A 17,562-nucleotide genomic window follows, 5' to 3' on the forward strand; every position below is an offset into this window, starting at 1 on the left:
CACTCGATCCCAGCCTCAGCGTGAAGTAAAAGATGTGCTATCCCCTCCGTCCCTGGGTGTGCCTATTAGCGTACTTGGCGTAAAATAAGGTTTTTGAGCCGCATTTGATCGCCATAGCTTTCCGCAGCTGGTTTTTAAAATGAATTTTCAACCACCTCCAATGCTACGACCACGTCGAGATACACAAATTCCACTGAGATACAGAGATAACTCACCTCCGCAATTACTACAAAACAACAACCAGCGAAAAAGATGCAGAATTGACCCAAAAAAAGTTGATCGAAATAATGTCGATCAAGCCTTGGCAGTGATAGCACCTGCGCCAGAATGCGCAAATGAACCACCAATACTCATTTCAACAGAACTCCCTCATTTTGAGGCCAATTACGTTCAAAATCGAACTGGAGCTTCACGATACACAGGTTTATCAGAATTGGGCTTTTTTAAGCTCTTTTTTAGCGATTTCGTGGTAGAAATCCTCTCTAAAGAGACTAATTCATACGCTGAATCTCAACTTCAGGATCCTTTATATCCTCCTCTTTCTCTCCCGTTTAAATGTTACTAGGTACTTATTATACCGGCAGAAATATATATATTTCTAGGTATAAATCTCTATTTTAGCTTATACCTATTAATAGTACAAACGGACTACTAGAAAATTCATAATCTTAGTTAATTTATAAGTCAAGATTGATTCGAACTTATTCATTATTATTTTAGCACAAATAGTGCTCCTCCTGCTCTAAATATACCTTAGTTTTATCAAATTCAATATATAGCTGACCTTATTCGAAATGCCTGTCAAGATACTTATTATCTCTCCTCTTATATCGCTATTAATAAAGCTATAGTTGCCTTTGCAGGCTGTTTAAGAGATATAATTAAGCTAAAGAATAAGCCTATTAATATCAGTTACAAACTATAATATATTAATAATTATAATTATATTTAGAGCTAGCTATTTTATTCTTGAATAAAGGGTATTAAAACGCTTAAAAAGGGTAGAAAAATAAGCTAACTATATTTATGCTCTGTAGGCAAAACATATATAAAGAATTTAGTACTTATATTTGTACTTATTTTATGTCTTGCAGAATAGCTTTTAAAATAGCTTAAATTCTGTATTTATTTAAATAATCTGTTTCTAAATCTGCCTGTTATATAATGCTTTTTAGCTTTAGGAGTCTATTACATAAATACAATACATAAAAAGGCTAATAAATTTCCTTTATATCTTTAGAGCTATTTTAAGAAAAATAAGCTATTATAAGACTCTACTATAGCAGAGATTATTAATAATAATATTCTCTGCTTTATCTAGCAGAATAATAAGGCTGTTAGCGCTATTTTGACTACTTATAATCTTTATAAGGCTAAGAATAAAGTTTAATATATATAAAAATGCCTAAAAATAACGTCTAAAAATTAATAAATTTTATTACTTGTTTTTAATAGTTAATTATTTAAAAAGCTTTTTATTCTAATGACTATTAATAACTATAACTATTATATAAAGGGCGTGGATTAAGCTAATTAATTACGTATAGGCTTTATATATTATAGAAAGCAGAACTATTAAACGTAATAGCTCTTGTTTTTCTTTCTTATTAATATTGCTTATACTAACGCTTATTTATTATAAAAATAAAGTAATAATATACAGAATTATAATAGCTATAAGATTTTTATAAGCGCCTTATATAATTAATTACTATATTCAAATAATTTGAAGAAGGAGGAGCAAAAAGAGAAAAAGAAAAAACAATCCTATTCTTAACCCACAATAGTATTTCAGCGCCACTATAAACTTATATAACTCAAACAGCGTAGCCGGTGCGAATAGGGAAAGCGTTATTCATCAGGCTGTTCGCGTAAACGGTCAAATAAACGCAAATTTGGAACCGACATTACAGAATTAACTACCAACGGCGCCAACGAGGGTATTTTAGGAGGCTCCTTCACTCATCAAAGATGCAGTAAATGCCAGATTTGGCTCTGTATCAAAGGAGACTGCTGGCAACAGTATCACAGCTCAATTGAGGCCAATAGCTAGATAGAACAGTCTCAATTCGCCGAAAATAGACGTTTGTTGACGTTTTTGGACCCCTCATAATGATCGACAGCGCTAATAGGCACAAACTACACCCCTGTTCAGGGACGGAGGGGATAGGGGTGGAGCCCTAGAGCTGCCGCTATGACCCCCTTTTCCCTTAGGGCTCTTTTTAGGCTATTTGATGTGGCTCAGAGGTCTGTGTCAGTTAAGCTTCAGCCATCCGCCCTCTCTGATCATGCTAACGTCCCCACAGACTACTAGCACTATGCTAGCACAAGAAAAGCTAGCTTTTACTCATCCTAGTTAGCGTACATTGTAACTTTTCTGCACGACTCCGTATGTAGTACAATAATTTTGCTGCAGCTTTAGCAAAATGAATACTAGTTAAACTCAATTTGCTCTCTATTGCTTTGGCGCCTGCATTACGGAGTACTTATGCCTCCTACCGTAGTAGTCACCGACCACTTCGCCTAGCTACGAGGTTGAAAACGACGCGATATCAATGGCTATTACTGGCTGTATTCGGTGCCGCAATGACTGGGGTGGATGTCCAGGATCGGCAGATGTCAAAGTAATATTGCGGCGCTGGTGGAGCTATTTTTGCCTCAGTCACTCAGACTCTCAGCGGTAGCAGGTTAAATCGAAGCTACCCGAGTCGTGCTACATCAGTTAGGAAGAGAATCCTTTCACAGGCCGATCTTTCTCGTACGGACGCGCGGTCTCGAATGTGACATGGAGCTTTTAAAGAGCTAGCCGTGCATGTGGGGTCGTCATGGTGCCCAGTGTAAGACAGCAGCGCTATCCTCACAACTGCGCATCAGATCAGTCATGGAGTGCCACATTACATTAGGCGACACAGCCTCGTTGAGAGCCATCATTCAAGCGAGGCGCTCCACTTTTGCGAACTGGCAGGCCGAGACTTTGCACAAGGTCGATCTTTGCTTACTTTATCTCGTCTTAAGATGGGCAAATTTGTCACCAGACCTCTCCTATCGAAGAGTGTCAAGCTGTGAGGGTGTCTATTGGTCAATTTTTCTACATTTAATTCCTTGCTATTTGCCTACGTTTGATTGGTCATTTTCTACTGCAATTTCGGAGCAAATTTTACTGTACCATACAACCTATTTTGCATGTGTCTACGCGCTCAGCTCCTTAATAGATACCACAACTTGCTTTCTACATATTCTAGCAGGCAGTTCGACAAAGAGAAACTTGACCAAGGTGACGGCAACCTTCTGCGAGGTATAAGAGCAGTCCGGTCGCTTGCCGCTTTGTATCTCCTCTTCACCTATCGCGGCCCTCCAAATCCTGTCTACGCCAACTTTGGTAAATCACGTTGACGCTGTTTGACTGATTCGCAAGTGGTTCAACCTCCCTCTAGCTAAAGGTAGGACTCGGCATTGTCGACGGGCCACGAGACTCTACTGCTGTCTATTCTTCCTGCCGCGCAGCTTTGCGAGCCTTGTCTCTCTTATCATCTTACCTGTGTCCATGTGACCAGCCCATGCTACAATGGCCCGCGGGGCATCACCTCCGATTCACACCTCTGGCCTGTGCGCGAAGTTATCGCCACCAAACCTAGCCGTCACTTTTCGAGTGCGTGAGGGCATTCGCAGAAACGAGCGTGGGGGATATTGGGCCAGTCATATTGTTGACGACCGAGAGGAAGTGGAAAGTGGCTGACTGGCAGGCGGAGAGGGAGGTGACGGAGAAGGTCAGGGCGAAGGAGGAGTTGATGATCTAGAGTGTAGGCAAGATTGGGTGAGGACTATGGCGGTTCATTTGGGGATTGCCGTTGCGAAATATATTGGCGTGAGCATTGTTATCGAGCATATAGTATTCAGAAAATATACTTCTAATCGCTGCTGGCGATTCTTCAAGACACCGGCTGCCTGTAGTCGCCCTGCATTTCATCTATCCAACATCACCTGCCTATATCATAGGTGGCAGTAGCCGAACCCAATACTCCATAAACACCGGCGCCAAAGGCCTCGCTTCCCAATCCATGATGCACCCAAACCCACTGAACTACTTCATAAAGAAAAGCTTCTCGTTCTTATCTTTCGCATAGATCTTGGACTTGTTTGTCAACTTACCGCAGTAAGTGAATGCGTAGCTGTCAGTAAATCCCATGTCATAGGATCGATCCAAGTTCAACCAGGTGTCGTCATGCCATCCCTGCGTCTCATGCTTGATCACATTAACGGGGCCCAGTTTCGCGCCGGTTGATGCTAGAGCACTCGCTGAAGTTTGTTCCTCATCGTCATTCTGCACTTGCACTTTCGCATGATAGTGCCTGAAGTCGTAATCTGATGTACGGGGCGTGTACCTGATGATCTTGCAAGTCGCCCAGCTGTAACCCTTCTGGAACAGTACAGCGAATGTCCCCAAATGCATCACAACATCATCTGGTTTCCATATTCTGATGATATATCCTTCGCGAATCTTGCCAGGAGCCAGCTCTATATAGTGTTTGGCCACCGGATCAGGTTTGGGTTCATGCGGGTCTAGACTTGAGTGCAACTCGTATGTCACAGCGTTTTCAACGCACTCATTCATCTTGTCTTGATGCGTCTGCGGGTAACTGAGCCTTTTGCAATCCAAAGACTCTCCTGGGGACGTTTGTGTGTCATCGTCCAAGACGGACGCGCTGGTCTCTGTCTGAGCATCATCTAGATACAAGATTAGCTTCTGTCTGACGAAACACAACGCAGAGTATATTGTATCACCTTCGGGTAGCTCTTGTTTCTTTCCCCCTCGTCGACTGGAGGCCCGAGTCTCGCGCCGTGTCATATTGTTGACCCCCTGGAAGACAGCCGCTTGGCCCTTTGCGACGCCGATACTTGACCTGTTCACCTTATACGTTCCGTTAAAGTGGTAGTCGCCCATATTCAAGCTTTCTGATACGTAGTTTGGCTTTTGAGCGAGGTGATTGGATGCTTGTGGAACAGAATACTGACTCTGTTCCACCTAACAAAACCAAGAACGCCGGCCTGTGAAATCACCTTTGGAGCACAACATGCCAATGCTAGTTGCACATCGCGACTCAACGTTTCAAGACATCTGATGCGACTGCGCCCCGTTCAGGCTCTCAAGCGTAGGCAACGAGTGATACGGTAGTGGAGAAGACTGCCTCACCTTAAACGTCCAATGATCCACCATCATCAAGTGGATCTCTGCATAAGAGGATACTTACTCCCCTACTGTTGTGCGAGCTCAGAAGTGGCTATGCCACTGCAGAAGAAGGCAAAATACGACTGAACTACGGAGTACAGTACAGTAGCCTTGAAGAATTCAACCTAACCAGTAAATATGTATTCAACCTAACCAGTATGTAATCAACCATCCTTCTGACACAAATGATGCCCAACTTTCGCATGGCCAAACGATAGCCCATTGCCTCAATATGTCGCTTTCTTGCGAAATCCCTATACTCCTCAGGATACCTATACCTGAGTTATGGCGGAAGCTGTAGGGCTTGCGTTGGGGACCGTTGCATTAGCTTCTCTGTTCAGTGCCTGTGTGGAGCTGATTAATTATTTCGAGCTGGGCAAAAGCTATGAGTATGACTATGACCTGGCATGCTTGAAATTGTACGTACTCAAGGCCAGACTCGACACATGTGGCAAGACACTGAGTATTGACGATGCTGCTCATGAGTCACACCGGCTCCGACAACACTGGTCACAAGAACAAGATGTCATAATTCGCAGCTTGTTGGGGATCAAGAATATCATCGGTAACGCGGAAGTACTCAAGGATAAATATAGGCTTGTGCCCCACAAGCCCAATGGTTTATCCAATTTTCATACTATACGCACCAAAGACTACAACTCATTAGGCTCCTCGCGCCCACCAAAATCAAGTCGTCGCCTCTCACTATTCCGTCGATCAACCATTTGGGCCATTCGTGACAGACAGAAGTTTGACGCGCTGTTGAACGACATGGAGTTCTTCATCTCAAACGTTGAGCTTGTTGTTTCGCGGTTGATGGCGAAACAACCTAAGGAGAAAGACCGAAGACCGGTGGACCCTCATGTCGAAAGCGAAGACTATGAATATACATCCGATATCGTTATGACCGACGAGTCCCTCCGAAATGGGCAAGTAGGTACAGTTTTCTGGGATAGGAAGAACCACACCAAAGAAGAGCAAAAGAAATTAATTGCCGATCCCAGAGACGGTGGACGTTCTTGGTCAAAAGGTGGACGTGATTTTAAGATCGAAAGGACGTCTGGTCATGCCATATATGCCCAAGGCATTCAAGGCGAAGTGAAGGTCACTCCTACAGCGCCAGGGCAGCGCGACTCATACACAGTTGCAAAAATGGAAGACGAGTCATATGGTGCACAGGGTTACAACAGCGAGCAGAGCCTCCGGGACCTGCAGGAAGCCCGCCTAGCAATGATTCAGGCTTTACGCTCCGACCAATCAAATGGCTCGCAAAATGCCAGGCAGGCAAACAATTTTGGTGGTGCAGGACGACGTCTGGATGAATAGTTAATCGGACATGCCGACAGTATATCTCGGGGGCCTTGGAATTAGCTGGTGGTTGAGTGGGCTCACAGGGAAAGAAAAGGTGCAATAGAAACTGAATCGAGAAGCTTTGGGAAGATTGCGGCAGCTTTATGTAGGAGATATGTTGCAGAGATGGACGAAGATATGGAATATGGCTACAGGCATTCACGACTTCACATGTTTATTAGGGGTTGGAGCACGAGGTATGGAAAGACAAAGCTGGAGCCTTCAGCTACTGGGTTAGGCAAGCAGTTCGATGGCTTAGGCAGACAACTAGGGGTTCAGCAGTGCCTCACTGCCCAGTGTAACCTATCGGGACTGAAATAACATGAAAAGTGATCCGTCCCGCTTGATCGCGGAAGGATCCGTTCGCTTAAGGATCCGTTCGCTTTGTGATTCCACAGACCCTTTTAGTGTGTAAACCGTTGTAGATTCTTTCCTCCTTTCTCACGTATTCGCATTTTCCTTCTATGCGATGTCTAAGCCATTGCTAGATATAATCCTTGTGAGGTAGGGAGACCGAACAATCTGGGACAAGCAGCATTCGTCAAGGAACAAACTGTCAGTTAGGGTTCGATCAAGTAATCCCAGCATAGCAAAATGCTGCGCAAATACTGTCGTGGTTCGTGATGACCGTCACTAAACTCAAGGCTTTGCTTTGCAGAATGGATATTCAGCGTCACGACCTGGGGCTTCATTGATGTGGTCAGAGAAGCGCTGGAGACCGAACTATCGTCGTCAACCCAGAATTAGATCGCACTGGAGGGCAGATTATGGAACTGATGACTTTCAGTCTTTTTGCACAAGTGTCGTTCGTGAAGTCCCTTTCGCAGCAGCCGAGCCGGTTGATGGAGGTTTAGGAAGCATCTAGACAAAGGAAACTTTTGCTAATGCTTTTTGATGGCTCGCCCCGATCCGCCGGGTAGTAGTTGACGCTTACTTACTGGTGCTCCTGTTGCAGGTGTGGATGTGTATCTGGACTTGGTCGTGTACGGCTGAAACCGTGGTCAAGGATGCTTCATAGATAGGATCAGGGGCACGACATGAGCCACAATAGGCATTCAGATGGTCGTTTACGGCGGGGAGGCCTGAAGTAATGTTGATTCAGCACTAGTATCCAAATCTGTAAAACCTCTTTTCCCAAACACCTATGTGCAAAAGAAGCTAGATGCAATTTGTTTGATTCGTCCGAATAGATGAACGTAAGACAAGCTTCACAATGACGAATCACAGTATTGTGTTTTCGTAACAAAAACAAGGCGTTACCAGCACCAGAATAATATCACTATTTCAGGCCCCCTCATACTAGTGTGTGAGTTCATTGGTGGGAAGAGGTGGGCTCTTCTTGTCCTGCCCTGAACCAATCACATCGTGTCTTGCGTCCCCAAAAGTTGTCTTCTCAACACATCAGACACAATTGGGTGTCTGCATCAAATATCTCCTCTGGGTGATCTCAGTGGTTTGATATCGCAGTGATACCACTCACAATGCTCTATCAATTGCGATAGTGTGCTTCGGTGCACATATCTGTACACGAAAGAAATCAAGGCAATCGTTTTAGGGGGCACCTGGAAGTCCATCTTGTCTCTCATATCCACGACGGAGTTGGGATCAGCCTCGATCCGCAGACATGCCTGCAAAGTCGAGATTCACAAGGCTAGATGCCTTCACAAAAACTGTCGAAGATGCGCGAGTACGAACTACCTCGGGGGGGATAGTGACTTTAGCATCCCTACTGGTTGTCGTTTATCTGATATGGGGTGAGTGGACGGACTATCGACGAATACTGGTGCAACCAGAATTGATAGTAGACAAGGGACGAGGTATGTCCATATCCCTCGCCTCCCGTGCCCTACACTAAGTCGACTATAGGTGAGAAAATGGAGATACACCTGAACATGACCTTCCCACGAATACCTTGTGAACTCCTCACACTCGACGTTATGGACGTGTCTGGCGAGCAGCAGACTGGCGTTGCACACGGAGTGGAAAAGGTACGGTTATCGCCGGTTGCAGAAGGGAGTATGCCAATTGAACGCACGAGTCTGGCTCTCCATGCGCAGGACGATTCAGCTAAACATATGGATCCTGACTATTGTGGATCCTGCTACTCTGCACCTGCACCGGCAAACGCGCAGAAATCAGGCTGCTGCAACACCTGCGATGAAGTGCGCGAAGCCTATGCTTCTAACAGCTGGTCATTTGGAAAAGGAGAGGGTGTTGAGCAATGCGAAAGAGAAGGCTACGGAGAAAAACTTGATGCCCAGCGTAAGGAGGGATGCCGCATCGAGGGCGGTGTACGCGTCAACAAGGTCGTTGGAAATTTCCATATAGCTCCTGGCCGGAGTTTCAGCAACGGCAACATGCATGTTCACGATCTGAACAACTACTTCGATACTCCCGTGGAAGGGGGCCACACCTTCTCACATGAAATCCACGAACTTCATTTTGGGCCAAAGCTGCCGGCAGATATCGTGGACAAATGGAGTGACCATCACCATGACAATCCATTGGATGGAACATCACAGCAAACCGACGATCCAGCCTTCAATTTCATGTACTTCGTGAAAGTGGTCTCCACCTCATTTATACCCCTTGGCTGGGATGCCAAGTTATCGTCCTCGATCCACACTGCATATCAAGACATTGTCCCTATAGGCACCCACGGATATCTGGGCCATGGAACCATTGAAACCCATCAATATTCCGTCACGTCTCACAAACGATCCTTAAGAGGTGGTAATGACGCAGCCGAAGGCCACAAAGAGAGGCTGCATGCTCGGGATGGCATTCCAGGGGTTTTCTTCTCCTATGATATCAGTCCGATGAAGGTTATCAATCGCGAAGCAAGGCCAAAGACCTTTACTGGCTTTCTTACGGGCATCTGTGCAGTCATTGGGGGCACGTTGACTGTCGCAGCAGCAATCGATCGAGGTGTGTATGAAGGCAGCACGAGGTTGAAAAAGCTGCACCAGCGGTAAAGTTGTAGGGTTTTCCCTTATATTCGATATATGTTTGAATCTCGAAAAAGCATTAGACCGTGGGCGTGGCCATTTGGATATCAGCTTCAATTTCCAGTTATATCTATAACCTATATCTCGTCTGAAAGCTCATAATCTTGCTTTTGTGCTTTGCCTTGTCTTTTCTGCCTCCTTTTCTTTCTTCAGGTTCTCAACCATACCCCAAGCCCATTCCCCATACGGCCCCATTTGCGCGACATACGTCTTCGCGGTCTTTCCACTCGCCTGCCTTAACGCATATCTCGCAGCAATACCCTGCATAATCACCGCCCCTCTAAATCCCCCAAAAGCATTTCCCCATCCCAGATCAGGAGCAGGATCCCAACCGGCTGCTTCCGCATACCACTTCAAACACTGCTCCAATGTTGGCAAACCAGGTATTACTCCTGGCGTGAATTCTGGCTGCGCAGTCCCATGGCCTATCTCGATGGATTGCTGCGCTGATTGTACGGAAGGTAACGCAGGGGTCCTCATCCACGAATACGGCCCCGTCAGGTTCACCAAATCGCTCAGCGGATGTCCAATCGTCGCCATCTCCCAATCTAGGATCCCAATCACCCTCGGCTCGGTCTTATGAAAGACGAGGTTGTCAATCTTATAATCACCGTGTACCAACGTGGCACGGTCTTGTGGTTGGAGCGGCTTTTCGGAGAAAAAGGAAACCATGTCGTCGAAATGCGGGATCTTGCCCACGGGAATTTTCGTGTCTACATCTACAGCGTGAGATTGTGCTAGGGAGATCGTGCCAAACGTTTTGAGTTGACGGTCATAGAAGCCAGAGCTTTTGCCGAAATTGGAGAGATTGACGGATGAGGGAGGAACGCGGTGGAGGGAGGCAAGGGTAAGAATTGCGGATCGCCACCTGTAAGAATTGTCAAACGAGCTGTTTCTTCGCGAGTGTTGGGCTTAATCAGATCATACATTTCCGTCCTCTCCTCCACGCTAACATCCGGGAACCACGCCTCCGTCACAATCCTCCCATCCATGAACTCCATGATGTAGAACGGCGTCCCCACCACCCCGGCATCCTCACATAGACAGTACGCTTTCGGTACCGGTACGTCCGTCCTCTCAAGCGCGTGTATTATGCGGTACTCCCGCTCAACTTGGTGCGCTGTTTTGGAGAGGAGTGTGCCTGGGGGCTTCTTGCGCATGACGTATTTCGCGCCATTGGGGGAAGTGAGCTGGTAGGTGGGGTTGGATTGGCCGAAGCCGAACTGCGTTGGAAGAAAAAGGGGATCATTGGTTGAAAGGTAAGCTTAGGGGGAGGGAGGATAGGGTTTACCTGCTTCACTTTGAGAGGGGTCTTGATCTCCGGTACGTTGTCCTTGACATACTTCTCCAAGGCGGCAATGTCTATGGGCTGGCGGATCTCTCCGGCCATTATTGCTGTTTACCGCATACGGGCTTTGATGGGGACGTAGAATACTGACTGAAAGTAGTGATCAAGGTATTGGGAGGAAAAGCCCTCTGGGGGGGGTGTCTTTGGACATTCGGGACCTCGGCTCAAGTAGCAAGCCGAAAACGGCAATAGTGTTGGCTTTACTCCGTAAGTCGCGTCTGAAATCACTCTACGCGTCTCCCCTGCAAGAATCTAAACTATTCGTAGGCCGGCCAGATTTCTCAAGAGAACATCTTTCTCCTACCATGCCCAGGGCATGACCCGACCAACTACCCCTCCTTCTCACAACCACGCTCCACCCTCTCTCCCAAATTCCCCACTTGCCAAACGCCCCAAAATGTCTCCATCAGAATCAACAAACGACACTTCCTCGACCGCAGTCCCCAAACTATCAACCACCTCCCAGCCCCCACTCCTGATAAAGAAACTCTCGCCCAAAGCCACCACACCAACCCGCGGCTCCGCCTTCGCCGCCGGCTATGATCTCTACTCCGCCGCCGAGACGATCATCCCGGCCCGGGGCAAGGTGTTGGTTGATACGGAGTTGGCGATTGCGGTGCCGGAGGGGACCTGTATGGACTTACCCTTTCACAACTACACATCACTGGTGAAGAAGATGCTCTGTCGATGGAGGTTGACTGTTCCGCAGATGGACGCATAGCCCCTCGGTCGGGTCTCGCGTCGAAGCATTTCATTGATACGGGAGCCGGGGTGATTGATGCGGATTACAGGGGCCAGGTCAAGGTGTTGCTGTTTAATCATGCGGAGACGGAGTATAGGGTTAAGGAGGGGGAGAGAGTGGCGCAGTTGGTGCTTGAAAGGGTATGTTACGCTTCCGTTCTGGGTTGGTGATTGTGATGGGAAGGGAGTAGTGAGGGTTGGGCGTGAGAATTTGATGCTGACCGAGATGATCGTAGATCTATACCCCGGAAGTTGTTGAGGTAGAGAGTTTGGAGGAGAGCGTGCGAGGGGCCGGTGGGTTTGGGAGTACAGGATGATGCATTGTAAGGATTGCGCTGGGCCACTAATTGAGGTCACGGGAGCGGTGATGGCGTATACTGAGCAATAGAGGCTTCACGGTAGAGTAGCGGAGACTCCGCCTGAAGCACCGGATACACTATAGAACCAAAAACACCAAGCGAGTCATTGGCGTTCTTCCTTGATTGGGCACCAGCCAAGATGTCGTGCTTCTCATCCTGTGCAATTTCTTTGCCTGTTTTCCGGTCTGCTGCCTTTCACCTCCGCCTTTCGAATTGAGTAAGCGTTCCCATCCCCAGCAAGATATATTCGGCTACGATTGGTGGCATGTCGAAATCTACCGGCCTCGAGGGGGCTTCATCCACACTTGATTCTACTGCAAGCGACGACGAATCTGTCCAAAACTATCCACCTCCTTACATAGTGGAGCCTACATCTCCCCATACCCATACCGCTATTCTGCTGCACGGGCTGGGATCCAACGGGCGTGCATTCGGGTCTTTCTTCCTCACAGCGTCTGTTCTTTCAAATGACAAGGACTCCCCTTATTCACGACCTCTCAACGTTCTCTACCCGTCCATGAAATGGGTCTTCCCTGGTGCATCTTTGAGACGTAGCAAGCGATTCAAAGGCATCAAGCTGTTTTCTTGGTTCGAGATATTCTCGATTCAGGACCCTAGCTACAGAGAAGAAACGCAGACTGAAGGCTTGATTCATAGTAGTCAATACCTAAGAGATCTGATCTTTGAAGAAGTGAAAATGCTGAAGGGTGCAGTGGGTGGAGAAGAAAGGGTGGAGAAGAGGATTGTATTGGGAGGGCTGAGTCAAGGTTGCGCCATGAGCCTGACTACACTCTTGAGCCTCGATTTCAGTCTGGGGGGCTGGGTTGGTATGAGTGGGTTCATGCCGATGAGAGGGATTTTCGAAGACGCGCTTAACGCTGACGCTCAAGACGGTGACAAGAGAACTGTCCTTCAACGTGATACTGAGCAGGACGAATCCGATGTTGAAGCATTGATAGACACCCAAAGCATTGATCCTACGGTTCAAGCGTTGAATACCTTTCGACAAAATGTCCTGTCGCTACCCCCCCCAGATTCGAGGAGTCCTGCCAATGTGTTAGAGACACCTGCGTTTTACGGTCATGGAAATGAGGACGAGAGAGTGGCTTGCAGGCTCGGCGATGAGCTTGTAAGGACACTAGAAGGAATGCATATGAGTGTCAAGCATCAAGTTTATCAGGGGTTAGGACATTGGATTCAGGCTCCAGAAGAGATAGATGACATGATTTCAGTCTTCTCACAATATGGTGCCTGGCCAGATCATGTAGATGAACACATTGCATCATAGCGAGATACTTCGTCCGTTGGGGACGATTGCTGTGAGCCCACCAGAGGACAAATGGAGTCATGGTGAAAGTAAAGACAATATGCTTCACTAAACTCCTTCCGGCACTAACCGCGGTTCTTGGCATTTCAGCCCTATCACTTTAAAAATAACCGTGACAGATGCGTCGGATCAAGCTAGACATTCTTTGTCCTGCATGCGCAACCTCTATTAGAGGTCCACCTGGACTTCGCATCGCCCATTCACATTCGAAATCATCTAAGCCGCCATCTCGATATCTACGCTACAGCTTATACGATAGAGATGAATCAAAGAGGACGAGGGAGGGGTTCTTGGAGAGGTGGTAGAGGCGGCGGGCACAATCGATCACAACAGTACTCTTCAGAGAGCTATTCAGCGGGTGTAAACGGCGGTCAGTCGAAAGGAACAGACAATTCGCATGGTGGACTCGTCAACATCGGTGTTAGAGGCTGGAGAAATAGTAAGGCAGCGGATAGCAATGATGGGGGCATTGGCAAACTCAGGGAATTTCTTGAGAGAAAAGGATCTTCGTCGAATGGACCGCCTGCTAAGATTACAAAGGTACATACCGGTCTGCTGCAAGATGTCCTTTTCGTCTAGCTAATGGAAGTATAGTCAAGAACTGAAGGAGATGTATTCATAATATCGGTACGACCGGAGCTGGTGGAAAGGATGCTACATCTGAATGGCTTTTCATTCGCAGGAGCATCTCTAACGGTTGAGGGATGGGGCAACGATCACCTACCCGTGCTGAGTATCTCGCCTTTTGACAAAGGTGTTGCCGGACAGCCCCAGGGGCAGAACGGTTTCGCACAACAGGCTCAACCAGACCCCTCGCAGATCGGACCCAGCAGCACAAAAGCCGCTCTCACGCAAGTCCTAGCCAAGCGATACGATCCCAGCCTCAAATTACTCAACCTCTCTGCCTTGAAACAAGATCCCGATCTCCAACAGCTGGGCGTTTTTGCGACACCAGCCACCGAGTCCAAGTTCTTCCCGGTGCTCATGAAAATCTGCGATGAGGTTTGGGATACACCAGCAAAGAAAGCCGAGTCCGTCGAAAGCATCACCGTTAGTACCAATAACCTTACCACGGTTCTTGACATCACCACACTAGCCGCTACCTTCCCGTCGCTAAAGAACCTCGACCTCTCCAACAACTTGATACCAGATTTCGAAGCCTTAAAATATTGGCGGTGGAAATTCCGGGATCTCGAGCATCTAGTCCTCACAAACAATCCCATCGGATCCTTACTAGACTTCAAAAAGACCCTCATGAAATGGTATCCAAAACTCCTCAAACTCAACAGCGCAGAGGTGCGGACTCCAAAGGACGTCCAAAATCAACAGAACCCCATCCAAGTGTTGCCACCCTATTTCCAAGACGAAGCCGAAATTGGGGCCAAATTCATAACCGATTTCTTTCCCTTATTTGACGTAAACCGCGACACCGCGCTCCGCAACTTCTACGACGCAGCCTCCACCTTCTCTGTTAGCGTCAATACGCACGCCAAGCGGGTCCAGCACGAGGAAAGCAACCGCAGCGGTCCCTCTAACTGGGATCAATATATCAGGAAGAGCCGCAATCTCCTGAAAATCACCCATCTCTCTGCGCGCCAGTCGCGCTTGTACCGCGGCGCCCAGATCCGCACAACCTGGGAACAAATGCCGCGCACCAAACACCCATCCCTAAACCAACACCCAGCCGACTGGTTAATAGAATGCCACCCCTTACCCGGCCTTCCGGACCCGAACAACGGAGGCGTCCTCTCCGGTGGCGTAGGCGGCCTCATCATCATGGTGCACGGTAACTTCGAGGAAATGCACCCCCAAACCGGCAAGACCATCGACCGCCGCTCCTTCGATCGCACTTTCGTCCTCGGCCCCGGATCAGGCGTAGGCGGCATCCGTGTCGTGTCGGATATCCTCGTCCTACGCGGCCCGGGCGGCTCAGAAGCCTGGGGCGTGAGCAGCACGTACCAGGATCCTTCCACCATCGCCGCGGCGTTAACCGAGCCGAGGATCCCGCACCCGGAGGTTCCGCCCGGTAGCGGGATCGGAGAGCCGAGACCGGGCAAATCGGAGTTGCAGGTCCAGCAGGAGGTGTTGGCGATCGAGCTGAGTTTCAAGACGAGCATGAAGCTCGAGTGGGCGGCCAAGTGTCTGATAGAGAATGGCTGGGATGTTGCCAAGGCGTGGGTGAATTTTCAGGAGTTGGTGGCCAAGGAGAAGATTCCGGCCGAGGCGTATTTGGTGGTGAATTAACTAGATGAATGATTGGGATGGAATGGAGGATGGGAGAGATCGGGGAGGCGATAGGTGAGGCATAGTCTGGAGGGAAATACTTTTTATATCGGGCTTGTCTGGGAGGGCGAGACGTTCCGAGGGGCGACCAATTTCCGGGCATGGCGATGGCGTATTGGGGCACTCACTGGCCGGAGGGCCTTGCTGCTGGTGCTGAAGCTGCTGGTACTACTGGCTACATGGGAGCAAAATGGAGATGGTTGTTTCCTCGTCACTCTAGCAACTGGCTGGGCTGTTGAGATAGGACAGGATGTAGCGTCTGAACATGAGCATGAACATGCACAAGAGTGAGAATAAGAATTGCCGAGTCAGTCAATGGCTTCTTCTACCTCGCTATGGAAGTGTGTTTCGTAACGCATGTTATATGTGCAGCGAGGAATGAGCAGTGGTAGCAATCAATGCTCTCTGAAGGCTCCTCTGTAGAACCTGCCCAAACACCATGCAGAGGCGGATACGACATAGTACTCTAACCATTTTTCGTGCTTGCCAGGTTGTGTGAAGCTGTGATACACTCAACTAGCTCTTGTATTCTTAACCAAGCGCTAAGGAACCCCTGCATTGAATCCGTCTTCCACCTGGAACCCGCTGCGTTCAACATCATTAACGTTCGCTTCGCAGAAAGTGGCCGAGACCACTTGGGATAAGCTGCCAACACAGCACCTGGTCCTTGATCATTTGCAAGGATTTCGATAGTTTCCATCACAGATATTGCGGTTGGCAGTTGAATATCTTGCGGGGGTGACGGATGCAAACCAGGGTCGGGATGTCCCAGAGCAGATGATGCAACAGTTCCGGACTGAAGGTCGATGACTCGGAGATTAGCCTCTGAGCCTCCAAGATCAAGGGAGCGTGAGACTGGTCCGCTTCACCAGGACCTCTGGGACAGTCCTTGGGAGCACCTCTTGCACCATATGTGTGGCTGACCGAGAGAGAGATCGATGTCAGCTGTAGGAGTACCACCCGAAGAGAGGAAGTTCAAATGCTGAATGACAAGCGTGCTCAACCTCATCTGTCTCTTCTATTCTTCCATTTCCCACCTCTTCCACCACGACCTCGCCAACGTCCTCCCTCGCCGTCTCTGTTTCTCCCAAAATCTCGCCTTGCATCGTCATCGTCGCGTCTATCCGCCTCATCGGCTCTCCTCCTCCTGGCCGCAGCGTCATCTGCTCCTTCTCCCTTGCCTTCCTCTCCAACCACCTTCAAATGCACTCCTTCAGTACATTCCCTCCCATCTGGACAGAAGCCCGCGAGGTAGAATCTGCAGAGCTTCCTTCTCACATGCCTCTTGCCACACTTCGGGCCCCTTTCGCAGAAGCCCTTGTTGTAGTCCTCGCAGAGTGGCAGTCTTGACTCCTCCTTGACGTGGAGATACAGACACTCGTCACCGTTCTGGCAGTATCCGTTTTGATTGTAAAACTGGCACTCACTCATCTTCCGCAGGTTGTACTCGTGCAGGTAGTCGCAGTTGTCTCCCTTCATGCAGAGTGCTTTGAGCCAATGTTTGCAGACGTAGTTATCATTCTGTCGGCCGAAGTGGTGGTAGCTGGAGGACTGTTGTTGTGAGGGTGTCGGATGCCGGTCCGGGCACCTTCGACCTAGAGGACAGTGACCAGCGGCGAATGCTGGGCAGACAGGTGTGGTGGCTATCAGGGCATGGCCGTAGGTGCTGCGAAGGAAAGGGGTGAATGAGAACGTGGGAGGGTCTTTGGGAGGTTCCGAGGAGAGGAGGACTTGTGCTGCACGCGAGCTGGGCTGTGTCTCGGTGGTTGTGGCCATGTTTTTGTCTTTCAAGTGATTCTGTGATCTGATGAACCAATTGCGAGGCGTCGTTGTTGCTCTATGCAATGATGATACCGTACGCCGCAAGATATTCTTCTACCGTCATCTGGCTCTGCCGGATGGATTAATGTCCAGGTCCA

The 17,562-nt window shown here is 48.5% G+C and overlaps 7 protein-coding genes across 7 annotated transcripts; 5 read left to right on the forward strand and 2 right to left on the reverse strand.

Annotated features, from left to right (window-relative positions):
* Positions 1-5,512: 5,512 nt before the first annotated feature.
* Positions 5,513-6,553, forward strand: EPUS_02097 (uncharacterized protein; the record flags this gene model as incomplete). Its single annotated transcript, XM_007803864.1, has 1 exon — positions 5,513-6,553. The coding sequence occupies one exon, from the start codon at positions 5,513-5,515 to the stop codon at positions 6,551-6,553; it is 1,041 nt and encodes a 346-aa protein (XP_007802055.1).
* Positions 6,554-8,201: 1,648 nt separating this feature from the next.
* On the forward strand, positions 8,202-9,552 carry EPUS_02098 (uncharacterized protein; the record flags this gene model as incomplete). Its single annotated transcript, XM_007803865.1, has 2 exons — positions 8,202-8,394; positions 8,444-9,552. The coding sequence occupies 2 exons, from the start codon at positions 8,202-8,204 to the stop codon at positions 9,550-9,552; spliced, it is 1,302 nt and encodes a 433-aa protein (XP_007802056.1).
* A 129-nt stretch (positions 9,553-9,681) lies between these two features.
* On the reverse strand, positions 9,682-10,975 carry EPUS_02099 (uncharacterized protein; the record flags this gene model as incomplete). Its single annotated transcript, XM_007803866.1, has 3 exons — positions 9,682-10,453; positions 10,513-10,808; positions 10,877-10,975. 3 exons carry the CDS (start codon positions 10,973-10,975, stop codon positions 9,682-9,684), a joined length of 1,167 nt encoding a protein of 388 aa, XP_007802057.1.
* Positions 10,976-11,330: 355 nt separating this feature from the next.
* On the forward strand, positions 11,331-11,991 carry EPUS_02100 (deoxyuridine 5'-triphosphate nucleotidohydrolase; the record flags this gene model as incomplete). The annotated part of the gene is made up of 3 exons (XM_007803867.1): positions 11,331-11,565; positions 11,643-11,815; positions 11,911-11,991. 3 exons carry the CDS (start codon positions 11,331-11,333, stop codon positions 11,989-11,991), a joined length of 489 nt encoding a protein of 162 aa, XP_007802058.1.
* A 307-nt stretch (positions 11,992-12,298) lies between these two features.
* Positions 12,299-13,321, forward strand: EPUS_02101 (uncharacterized protein; the record flags this gene model as incomplete). The annotated part of the gene is made up of 1 exon (XM_007803868.1): positions 12,299-13,321. One exon carries the CDS (start codon positions 12,299-12,301, stop codon positions 13,319-13,321), a length of 1,023 nt encoding a protein of 340 aa, XP_007802059.1.
* Positions 13,322-13,621: 300 nt separating this feature from the next.
* EPUS_02102 (uncharacterized protein) lies at positions 13,622-15,604 on the forward strand (the record flags this gene model as incomplete). Its single annotated transcript, XM_007803869.1, has 2 exons — positions 13,622-13,900; positions 13,955-15,604. The coding sequence occupies 2 exons, from the start codon at positions 13,622-13,624 to the stop codon at positions 15,602-15,604; spliced, it is 1,929 nt and encodes a 642-aa protein (XP_007802060.1).
* A 1,044-nt stretch (positions 15,605-16,648) lies between these two features.
* Positions 16,649-17,419, reverse strand: EPUS_02103 (uncharacterized protein; the record flags this gene model as incomplete). Its single annotated transcript, XM_007803870.1, has 1 exon — positions 16,649-17,419. One exon carries the CDS (start codon positions 17,417-17,419, stop codon positions 16,649-16,651), a length of 771 nt encoding a protein of 256 aa, XP_007802061.1.
* Positions 17,420-17,562: the final 143 nt, after the last annotated feature.

The sequence above is a fragment of the Endocarpon pusillum genome (assembly GCF_000464535.1).
Source record: "Endocarpon pusillum Z07020 unplaced genomic scaffold scaffold2749, whole genome shotgun sequence".
NCBI lineage: Eukaryota > Fungi > Ascomycota > Eurotiomycetes > Verrucariales > Verrucariaceae > Endocarpon > Endocarpon pusillum.